Source organism: Lampetra fluviatilis, chromosome 24, assembly GCF_964198595.1.
Source record: "Lampetra fluviatilis chromosome 24, kcLamFluv1.1, whole genome shotgun sequence".
In the NCBI taxonomy this organism is placed as follows: domain Eukaryota; kingdom Metazoa; phylum Chordata; class Hyperoartia; order Petromyzontiformes; family Petromyzontidae; genus Lampetra; species Lampetra fluviatilis.
In genome coordinates, this window is record NC_136298.1 from 1,781,684 (window position 1) to 1,793,098 (window position 11,415).

The 11,415-nt window shown below is 47.2% G+C and overlaps 1 protein-coding gene across 1 annotated transcript; it reads left to right on the forward strand.

Moving 5' to 3' along the window:
* Positions 1-1,641: 1,641 nt before the first annotated feature.
* LOC144941224 (potassium voltage-gated channel subfamily V member 2-like) lies at positions 1,642-8,481 on the forward strand. The gene is made up of 4 exons (XM_078867843.1): positions 1,642-2,262; positions 5,171-5,695; positions 6,586-6,711; positions 7,840-8,481. Exons 1-4 carry the CDS (start codon positions 1,642-1,644, stop codon positions 8,107-8,109), a joined length of 1,542 nt encoding a protein of 513 aa, XP_078723969.1. The 3' UTR covers positions 8,110-8,481.
* The last annotated feature ends 2,934 nt before the right edge of the window (positions 8,482-11,415 follow it).

Here is an 11,415-nt window from a genome sequence, read left to right on the forward strand (position 1 = left end):
AAATTAAATGGAGTATGACGTTTCGATTGCAACAAGCAACCGTCAGGTAGAACTAAATTTGAGCAAGACGAAACACAAATTTAGTTCTACCTGATGACGGTTGCTTGTTGCAATTGAAACGTCGTACTCTTTTTTCTTTCTACGTGACTTTACCGAAAGAACCAAAGTAATTCCTGCAGTCACGAAAGCTTCAAATCAAGTTTTAAAAATACAATTGTTTAAAACTTGGCAGGGTGGTGCAGTGGGTAACGTGCCTTTTTTTTAAGACCCACTTTGGTTTGATTCTGGACTGCCTTCTGTGGGGGGGGGGGGGAGGTCCTCTCCCCCAGTTCTGATTTGGTTTTTGTCCTGGTTTCTCCAGCTAAACCTACCGTTAGTCATTATGCTGAGCAATTGCCTGAAACTACTCTATTGGCATCGCAACACCGTTGCCCCCTACTGCGACAACTTGGCAGACCATTCTGAAAATGTACTCGCCCTTCTCTGGGTAAACGGTGTAAATTGTCTTAATATAAATCTATTTAGGGTGAAGATGAGCTATGGCATGAGATGCATCGCCCCCGTGAGAACACTCCGCAGACGGTATTATTACGGTATTGCCTTCGAAGTAGCCTACTTGGTGCAAAAAGAAATTGGTGGCATAAACTAAACGTCTCTTACCACGGGGGGGGGGGGGGGCTGAAGCGCAGATTCAAACCCAGGAACTCTGGTACTGGCTCTGCTCTGATCCTAAAATCACCCGGCCGCCTTTAAATTGACATGAAAGTAATTTTGTAAAGCCATCCTTTGCCATGCGCTGTAACCATTGGAAAGCTTCACCTGAACCAGTTAGCAAGCACTCCAGCTAGCGCATGATACATTGTTGGGACGAGGGGGAACTACCCTCGCTCAATCGTATTTTAAGAGCGCATTAACAACACGCGTTGTGAACCTAACAAACTAGAATACACTGGCTTCCCATGTTTATATGCACCCCAACAGGGCTGCGCCAAATGTGTACAAAATTATTTTTAATTACTTATATTGGAGATACGAAGCACGCATTGCTTATTAATTTTGTCCATGAACACTATCGCTCGACCAGTGTTTCAAGTAAAGTCAAAACAATTTTTTTTAGCGATATCCAAGGATCCCTGCGCCACGAAAACCAAGCAAAGCACGCCACCACAACACGTTTTTAAATCTCCCAATTTGCCGCTCTAAAGTATTCGGGCATATGGTCATGGAAGAACATTCTTAATCTAGCGCTGCCTTAAAATAGGTAATGAGGCTAACGGAGGAGTCCAGCTGGATAAATGCTTTTAGGCCGATTAATCCGTGTAATCATCGTCCACGTGGCCTGTGTGGTAAAACACACTTGTGCTGGAAATCCTTTGATTATTTCATTCAGTTTGCCGAGCAAGATGAGCGATTAGAAGACGAAACGCAATGCGTCCCATGTAAATGTGCAGCCCGTTGTCCACTAACTTTGCTGCGTTAACACATTTGATTCCACACGCGTGTGCAATTCCTAACCGAGTCCTTCAAAGCAGACTGTACAATGCCATCATTCCTTTAAGTCTACTGTTTGAGTTCCGTTGGGTTTGAGATTTTCTTTGACATACCCCAAGGACACCGAAACAGCGGCAACAGGGCACGACAATGGCTTGGTCTTCGGGCAAGGGAATGACCACGTCGACGCGGAGAAATGTACTCCGGCGTGCCACCACAGCCGACGCGGCGATGAACGAGACGCCGTGCCAGGCGCGCTCGCAGTGCGTGCGTGCCTGGAGCTCCTTGAACAACATCCCGTCGGCGTCGCTGTCGTCTCCCCACTGCGGGCCCACCCTCGTCACGCAGGGCGAGCCCATCCTGCACCTCAACATCGGCGGCACCAAGTTCAGGATCGCGCGCTGCGTCCTCGCGCGCCACCCAAAGACACGGCTCGGCCGCCTCGCCAAGCCGGAGCTGAGCTCCTCGGAGCGCATGGACGTCTGCGACGACTACGCGTCGGCCACCCGCGAGTACTTCTTTGACCGCGACCCCGAGGTGTTCCGCCTCGTGTTCACCTACTACCGCACGGGCGTGCTGTGGGTAAGCGACGAACTGTGCCCAATCAACTACGTGGAGGAGATCCAATACTGGGGGCTGCAGGTGCGTCACACAAACCACTGCTGTCGCATCGTGTTCGAGGAGCGCCAGAGCGAGATGGAGGACAACCTGAAGGTGCAGCAGGAGCTGGAGAACGAGTTTGTGACCGAGACGAAGGAAGAGCACTTCCAGGTGAGGAGAGAAAGTGACGTTGCGACCATTGCTAAAGTCCTGCAATACAATGTAAAGCTTTGGTTTTATGGTGTCGATGCATTGATGGTCGCAAGTCACGAACACAGTCGCGAGACCAAAGTGTCTGTGGTTATTGCAAATCGAACTTTGTGTTCACACAACGTTGACGACCGATCACTCCCATGTCTTGAGTGATTAAACTGTGAGGTGGCATGAATCGTGGTGTGCAGCAGCCTTTGTCTTTTAGGAAGGTTCAGGAGCGTACAACAATACCAATGGCAGCTTGTATAGCGCCTGATTGGGTAAATGTTAAAACAAGTAAACAACATTAGTCATGTGACAGGTATTGATGCAACGTAGATCGGCCGAGGAAGGAAGGGGCGTGAGGTTTGGCAAGGAAACATTTTCATTCACAACTTGAAATGGGTAAATTATTAAAAACCATTATTCCTCTTAATGACTATAAATACTATTAATAAAGTATTGGGACCTTCAGTGTTGTGGTAGCACACACTGGATCGGAGGAAACAGTCTGATAGACCGAGTTCACATCAACATTGGTGGAGAGATCAAAGTAGAGTTCACGGGAACCATGAACGTGATAGCAATAGAAGAGTGACAAGGAGGTGGCCTGACGTTTGGGTATGGTAAGAATTATTGGCAGGGCTCTGCCTTAGTTGATTTCAGATAAGGGGCTCCTATAATCTCAACGTTCTTGAGACAAAACATAGACTCTTGAGTCAGTTTGCGTACAGTGGACATTGTTGACAAGGGGTCGATGATCAAATGTATCCCAGAATACACCGGATCTTGTCAGATCGGGAGCTAAGCCGGATTGAGCCTAAATAGCATTTTGGATGGGCGCTCACCATACCTAACGAGGTGTTATAGGGCCCGCAGCTATATTATGGGCAGCAGAGGGCTTTGCGGCAAAATACATTGTTGTACTTCACTTCTATGCTCAAACTGCACCGAACAAACGTGGTGAAGTATGGTCAATACAATACCGATGATCCGCACAATATTACCAGGCCTTTATCCAGCAGTCGATTGACAACGGGCTGTGGACTTGTTTACAAAGGGGGGGAGGGGTGATAGAGACCTGAGCACACTGCACTACGAAGCCAGTGTCCTCGGGTTGATCCCCGGCCACAGCAAGCATCGGTGGCGAGTGATATCTGAACCAGTCCTGCTCCTCTCTCCGAACCAACCAGCACTCATCAGCGTTGCCAAGTATGGTAAAGAAAACAAATCCCCCGAATATCTACAGTGGGGAGATCTCCACCAGGACATGTGAACGATAATTATTTTTGTTGCATTCACACTTGTCTAACCATATAGACTGTCCGCACAGCCGCTGTTAGCAAGTGCCGACTAAGACCATTGTGGCATTAGAGGGGTAGCTTCGGTTGGCACGGGGCTCCTGTCCACCTTGCCTCTATCTAGCCCGGTGCCTGCCCCTCCCCTGACCCGTTGACCCCTGTGCAGTTGCACTGCATGCACACTCGACAGCTAGGCCACTACGTTGGCACACAACAAAGCGGTGAGAGCTGCCAAGAGTACATGATGGTTTCAAAGAACCAACTTCCATATTAGACCCGCATCTGAGTGAGGTCTAGACCAGAATTAAACACCAACTAACACTTTTTACGTGTGGATTTAGCTCTGGTTGCTGCGAGCATAAGCATAGTGCACCGATTACCATACACTACATGTAGGATTGCCACCTGAGATAGAGAATGGGAAGACGAAATAATCTCACAATCAAGGCAGAGGAGAGAACTACACCATAAATGCACCGTCTTGAGCAGTGCATTTATTGTTATTATGCAACTAACAATACCCGGGACTTTTAATGTCCTGGGAAGATTTATCGATTTCCCAGGACAGCTACCTCCAACCAGAGGAAAATCCTGGAAAACCCAGGACAAGTTGCAACCCTAACTGCATGTGTGTGACCTAGGACATACAAAACATCCACATGTACTGAAACTTGACACAAAGTTGTGAAATGTACAGCAGGAAGTAATCTCGGCGATGGTATGCATTCTATATCTGGCAGAGAAGACAGAGCACTGGTAAGCTGTGGTGGTGGTATCCATGGCTTTAGCCACGATGACATATTGATCTTTATCAATCTTCACAATTAAAAAAAGTTAATTACATTTCCTGCCCTTTGTCAATCAAGTGCTGGGCAAAGACCTCCCCATGCCGAGTTGTTTTATTGGAGGGGTTTTTTGTCCACACTTCACCACGCTGGTCCGTGTGAGTTGGTGAGGTGGGGGGGTACCCAGGAACCATTCAGATAGCACTCGCCACCGATGTAAGCCGTGGCAGGAAACTGGTAACTTCATAGCTCTGTGCGCTGAACCGCTCCCACATTCATTACGTTAACCACATGAATATTTTATTCTATTAGACAGCGCTTGACATATTATTTAAATTTGACATTATGTTAACCGCTCACAGCACCAAATGCCCAGATTAAGTTAAATGAATTAAAATGCAAACTAACACGGTCTGTTTTTTCACTTTCTCCAACTAATGTTGAAAGTGTTATTGCATTTGCTCTGTCCCATCTTTAACAAGGGGCAATGATGATGAGAATTGTTACAAAGATGACTAAATATAAATACGTTTTGTATAATGTCGTGTTGCTAATAAAGAGTTGCCCTACAGAAAACCAAATGAATGTATTAAAGGATTTTCTCAGAACAGCGACAAATAACTAGCACTGAAATGATAACCCTTGTCATCCAATGGCTGTGCGCCATCATCTAATTGTGTAGTTTGAGAGGTAACGCTACTATCGGTAATTAAATATCCACGAGGACTAACTTGTGTTCTAAAGTTTCCAGAATCCTTGCGTCTGCGTGCATTTTTTTCTTCCTTGTTTTACCACTTCCAGGACATGTGCTTTGGGCGACAGAGACGCATCGTGTGGCATTTCATGGAGGACCCTTTCTCGTCCATCCTTGCCAAGATCATGGCGGTGGCCTCCAGCCTCTTCGTGCTCATCTCTATCGTGGGCATGAGCCTCAACACGGTGGAGGAAATGCACTCCAAGAAGCTGAGCAAAGGGGAGAAGACCTCCCTGGAGATTCTGGAGACCATATGCGTCGGGTTCTTCACGCTTGAGTACCTCCTACGGCTGATCTCCACCCCTGACATCCGGGGCTTCCTCAAGGCGGTGAGCAACGGCCTCGATCTCATCGCCATCCTGCCCTTCTACATCCACTTAATGTCCGAAGAGCTCGTGGCCGAGGGGGACCACACGTATGATGGCGAGGTGCAGGCGGTGGACCGCGTCGGCAAGCTGGGGCAGGTGATGAGGATCATGAGGCTCATGCGGATCCTCCGCATCCTCAAGCTCGCCCGGCACTCCACGGGGCTACGCGCCTTCGGTTTTACGCTGCGCAAGTGCTACCAGCAGGTGCGACACAGGAAAGATTTGCCAACTGGGTCTCAAGTTTCTTTGTCAGGTTTTTTCGCAGTCGGGGGCGATGTTGCCCACATGTAATATCAATCGAGTAACTTTGTGGGTAATATTTTAGCATTTGGATGTTTTTTTCGCCAAGACCAGCTACATTGTGTGGGGTTTTTTTTAGCTACCGGAGGAAACCCATATTGGACAGGGGGAGAGCATGCACACTCCAAACAAAGGCGCCCAAGTCGGGAATAACACACAGAACCTTGTTGTGAAACATGGATGTGTTACCACTATGCAATGGTTCGTACACTGGACTTGCAATCCAATGGTTGCAAGTTCAATCTCCCAGCACAGCAGTTGAAAAAATGGTGTACGTTGATTAAATCCCTCGATTCTGTCCACTAAGTAGCAGACATCGGTACACCGCAGTTAGGCAGGTCTTGTGTGGCGGAGTAAAGTGTGAGTACTCCCATCTCTTCTAAAACGTCTGACCAACATGGAAGAAGAGGCCAAATACAATGTAGAGCTGGGTGGTGGTGGAATGCGCCTGTAATCCAGGTTTGTGGAGGTGAGGGTTGACGGATCGCACAAATGTTGTGAAACTCCCTTCTTATTGGCGTCGAGGTGCCATACCCTGGCTTTCCAGGAAAAAGCGGTACAACAAAATGTGGCCCGCACTTGCTCTGCCTGTATGGGACCGTGTTTCCCCCTCGCATGCAATGGGTTTTCTCCGGGTGCTCTGATTTCCTTCCACATGTAAATACACATTAGTTTGCTGATAATACGTTAATATACAGAGCGTTGGTTCCCTGTTAGAAGAGCTGTCTAGAGATATCTCTTGCGGTGGCGCGAGAAAGCATCTGCAGGGCTGCACCTTTACCATTGCTCCGCAGGTGGGGTGCCTCTTCCTGTTCATTGCGATGGGCATCTTTACCTTCTCGGCGCTCGTCTACTCGGTGGAGCACGACGTGCAGGGCACCAACTTCACGAGCATCCCGCACGCCTGGTGGTGGGCCACGGTAGGCCCACTCCCCCCGCTAGCCACCCTCGCCCCAACCCCTTCCCGCCCCTCCCCCCAGGGCGCACGTGCCCCACTCGTGAACAAAGAACAATGAACAATGGAACAAAAAAGCCTTAACAACATTTACCTGTCACAAAAGTATGACATGTCACATAAATTCAACACATTCGTCAATACTACGGTGGCCTTCATAGCACATAATGTGATATGAAGAGCCATTGCCCGAAACGTCGTGTATTATGCATGTTTCGTTTTAAGGCCACAATGTTATTGACGAATGAGTTGAGGTTATTTTTCATGTTTCTGCTCGCGCACCACTGCTATCACAGCATCACCAAATAATATGTTCTACCTCATATCAGAGATTATAAACTGCAGATAGCCCCCTCCTCTTTTCCCAACTTGCTCCACTACCCCTCCCCCCATGCCCTTGCGCTAATTCTGGGAACGCGGTGTCCTTGGACGTCTCGTTCGCACGCTCTGCTGCTGCTGTCTCTTATTTATGTGCATTTGCTTTCTTTTGCGAATGAATGAAATGTATTTTCATTTTTCAAACCAGTTAGAACATTTTGGCCACAGCCAGTGATCCTCAGCCTTTCACCTCTGCGTTAAAATGATGGAAAGATGCGCAATGTTACGGCAATTGTAATTATATTATTGACTATTAATTAAATATGATGGGTGGTAATTGAATGTCAATACATTTTCAATTGAGTAATTATGTATCGTTTAAAATGTTACAGTATGCCAGACATCCAACATAACTGGAAAAGCTCATACCCTGATTAATCCGGCTTTGACAGGTTTACTGTACAGCTAAAATCAACTCTGTTAAGACAGCATATATTCCTGTATCGATTTGAAAGGTTTTTGTACATTGCTCTGTTTCAATTGACACCCTGGACACCCTCGCAGACGAGGTGCTCCTTTACAAGAGACTGTCTGGGTGAACTATTGTAAGAAGTGAAGATAAACTTATTGCAATGACATAAAAAAGCCACACACGGAAAGGTGCCCGAGTTGGGAATCAAACCCAGGATGTTCTTTCTGTGGAGCACTGTTGGTGTGCAGGCGGTGGATACCTAAACTGAAAAGGGATGCGTCGGTGTGAACGTGGCACATGCAGGTGGCCATCTCCACGGTGGGTTACGGGGACATGTACCCCGAGTCATTCCTGGGCCAGTTCTTCGCTTTTGGCTGTATCTCCTTCGGCATCATCCTCAACGGCCTGCCCATCTCAATCCTCTTCAACAAGTTCTCCGACTACTACGCCAAGCTCAAGATGCAAGAGTACCGGGTCAAGCAGCGGGGCAAGATTGACTTGAAGCGACGGGTCTGGCGCAAGATCACTCATATCCTCAACAATGCAGATGGTGTGCATGGCCACGGCAATTGATTCAACTGCGCCGTCCTGCAAACTAATTCAAGAAGTGCAATCTTACTCAGTTGCACAGATTTTTTTTTTATATATAAAGTACACATAAAAAAATTGCATTGCCGTCTTCCAACGCCGATCCACACAATGCTGTTTTCACGAGCTTTTATGCTGCCTCGACAAGATTGACAATTAAATCCCCGACCGTGTTCTGTTCTGACCAGACGTTGGGGAGCTGCCCATAATTTGTTGTGCATAAGTCCTCGGTAGCACCGTGTCCAAGTGTGAACTCCACTGTAAATGGGAGTTTAACTTTGACTGCATCATCCTAGTGTAGAGGTTTGGAAATGTATTATTGGATATATTTGTCAGGAAAAAAACAGAGGGGAGGCATTGGATAGCAAGATGCTATTTGTGCAAACTCATGAGAGTGGTGAGATATGTTAAGGTGCACTATCTAACCTGGGGGGGGGGGGGGGGGGAAAGAAATGACCAGTTTAGCCAAGTTAGAGTAATGTTTTACACTTGTAATAAATGACTATCAGGCGATGCTGGTCTCCGTTCGTCTTTTATTTAGGTTCTTCTCCGCACCCCCACTGGCCTCTTCCTCGGACCAGTGTTGTCTCGCTTGCGCCCCGCGCACGCTCTCTCTCCCTCTCCCGGACCAGTCCTGTCTCGCGTGCGCCCCGCGTATGCTGTCTCCCTCTCGCTCTCTCTCTTGCCCGCACACTCCCCCGTTAACTACCCTATTCCCGCACTCCGCACACCACTGGACGACGGCGTGCAGAGGTCCTTCGGCCACGTGGCCGATGGCGCGGATCCCTCTCACCACCCAACGTGGCTCAGCCTCTTAGATCCCCAACTGCCCCGATCTCTTCCGGGCTCCCACTTATATACATTCCCCCCACGTGACCCTGACTCCTCCTCCTCCGGATCCTCAGATCCGGCCTTCCCATATTATCTCTCTCTCTCTCTCTCCCGCTGGCTCCGCCCCCATTCACGTCGCCCCCATTGGAGCCGAGGCGAACGGTGGCCCCTCCCACACGCCCCGCAGACCAGGCTCCGCCCACCAATACCCCCCGCCGTGTGATTGGACCCGAGCCCAGCAACAACCCCATTTACGCTCACATTACATACTGTTAAACACCACAGCAGCACAAATTAAGATATTCAAGTGATTGTAAGTTATCAAGCTCCTGCTTCAGTGGAGCCATTCATATTATTTAGCTATGTATTAAACAGTGGGGGGAAAAAGTATTTGATCCCCTGCTGATTTTGTACGTTTGCCCACTGACAAAGAAATGATCAGTCTATAATTTTAATGGTAGGTTTATTTGAACAGTGAGAGACAGAATAACAACAAAGAAATCCATAAAAACGCATGTCAAAAATGTTATAAATTGATTTGCATTTTAATGAGGGAAATAAATATTTGACCCCTCTGCAAAACATGACTTAGTACTTGGTGGCAAACCCCTTGTTGGCAATCACATAGGTCAGACGTTTCTTGTAGTTGGCCACCAGGTTTGCACACATCTCAGGAGGGATTTTGTCCCACTCCTCTTTGCAGATCTTCTCCAAGTCATTAACGTTTCGAGGCTGACGTTTGGCAACTCGAACCTTCAGCTCCCTCCACAGATTTTCTATGGGATTAAGGTCTGGAGACTGGCTAGGCCACTCCAGTACCTTAATGTGCTTCTTCTTGAGCCACTCCTTCGTTGCCTTGGCCGTGTGTTTTGGGTCATTGTCATGCTGGAATACCCATCCACGACCCATTTTCAATGCCCTGGCTGAGGGAAGGAGGTTCTCACTCAAGATTTGACGGTACATGGCCCCGTCCATCGTCCCTTTGATGCGGTGAAGTTGTCCTGTCCCCTTAGCAGAAAAACACCCCCAAAGCATAATGTTTCCACCTCCATGTTTGACGGGAGGGATGGTGTTCTTGGGGTCATAGGCAGCATTCCTCCTCCTCCAAACACGGCGAGTTGAGTTGATGCCAAAGAGCTTCATTTTGGTCTCATCTGACCACAACACTTTCACCCAGTTGTCCTCTGAATCATTCAGATGTTCATTGGCAAACTTCAGATGGGCATGTATATGTGCTTTCTTGAGCAGGGGGACCTTGCGGGCGCTGCAGGATTTAAGTCCTCCATGGCGTAGTGTGCTACCAACTGTTTTCTTGGTGACTATGGTCCCAGCTGCCTTGATCATTGACAAGATCCTCCCGTGTAGTTCTGGGCTGATTCATCACTGTTCTCATGATCATTGCAACTCCACGAGGTGAGATCTTGCATGGAGCCCCAGGCCGAGGGAGATTGACAGTTCTTTTGTGTTTCTTCCATTTGCGAATAATCGCACCAACTGTTGTCACCTTCTCACCAAGTTGCTTGGCGATGGTCTTGTAGCCCATTCCAGCCTTGTGTAGGTCTACAATCTTGTCCCTGACATCCTTGGAGAGCTCTTTGGTCTTGGCCATGGTGGAAAGTTTGGAATCTGATTGATTGATTGCTTCTGTGAACAGGTGTCTTTAATACAGGTAACAAGCTGAGATTAGTAGCACTCCCTTTAAGAGTGTGCTCCTAATCTCAGCTCGTTAAGCCAGAACCTGGGAGCCAGAAATCTTTCTGATTGAGAGGGGGTCAAATACTTATTTCCCTCATTAAAATGCAAATCAATTTATAACATTTTTGACATGCGTTTTTTCTGGATTTTGTTGTTGTTATTCTGTCTCTCACTGTTCAAATTAACCTACCATTAAATTTATAGACTGATCATTTCTTTGTCAGTGGGCAAACGTACAAAATCAGCAGGGGATCAAATACTTTATTTCCTCACTATACTTTTTCAGTGAAATGGGACCCATATCATAAAGACAGGGGCCTTGCCTGTTAAATTGTCTGTTTACAAACAACGATTCAAGAGCCTGATGTTGCTGAAGAAATACTTTGTCAAAACTGGTCCAGAGTTTGCTTGTCTTGAATCATTGTTGATGAAATAATGCACTCTCAGAAGATCGTGCTGCTGATGGGTTGTGTAAGCAAGACCTTAAAAAATAATTACGTGGAGACGGATATATAAAGGATACATGTTATCTGCTCATCTAATTTGTTTGTAAAATAACAGGTTAATAAAAAAAACAAGCAGGTTTTTTTTACTGAAGATCTCGATGTTACCAGAATGTTTTCGCGCAATACTTTTTCGTTTTAATTAACCTGTCACTAATCATAGTTGTACGATATTGGCGTATTATGATTGTGTGTAATATTGCAGTTGCTAGGTGATTTTATTTTCCGTACCTCTGTCAGCTGGCTGAGTCGTGAACTTTCT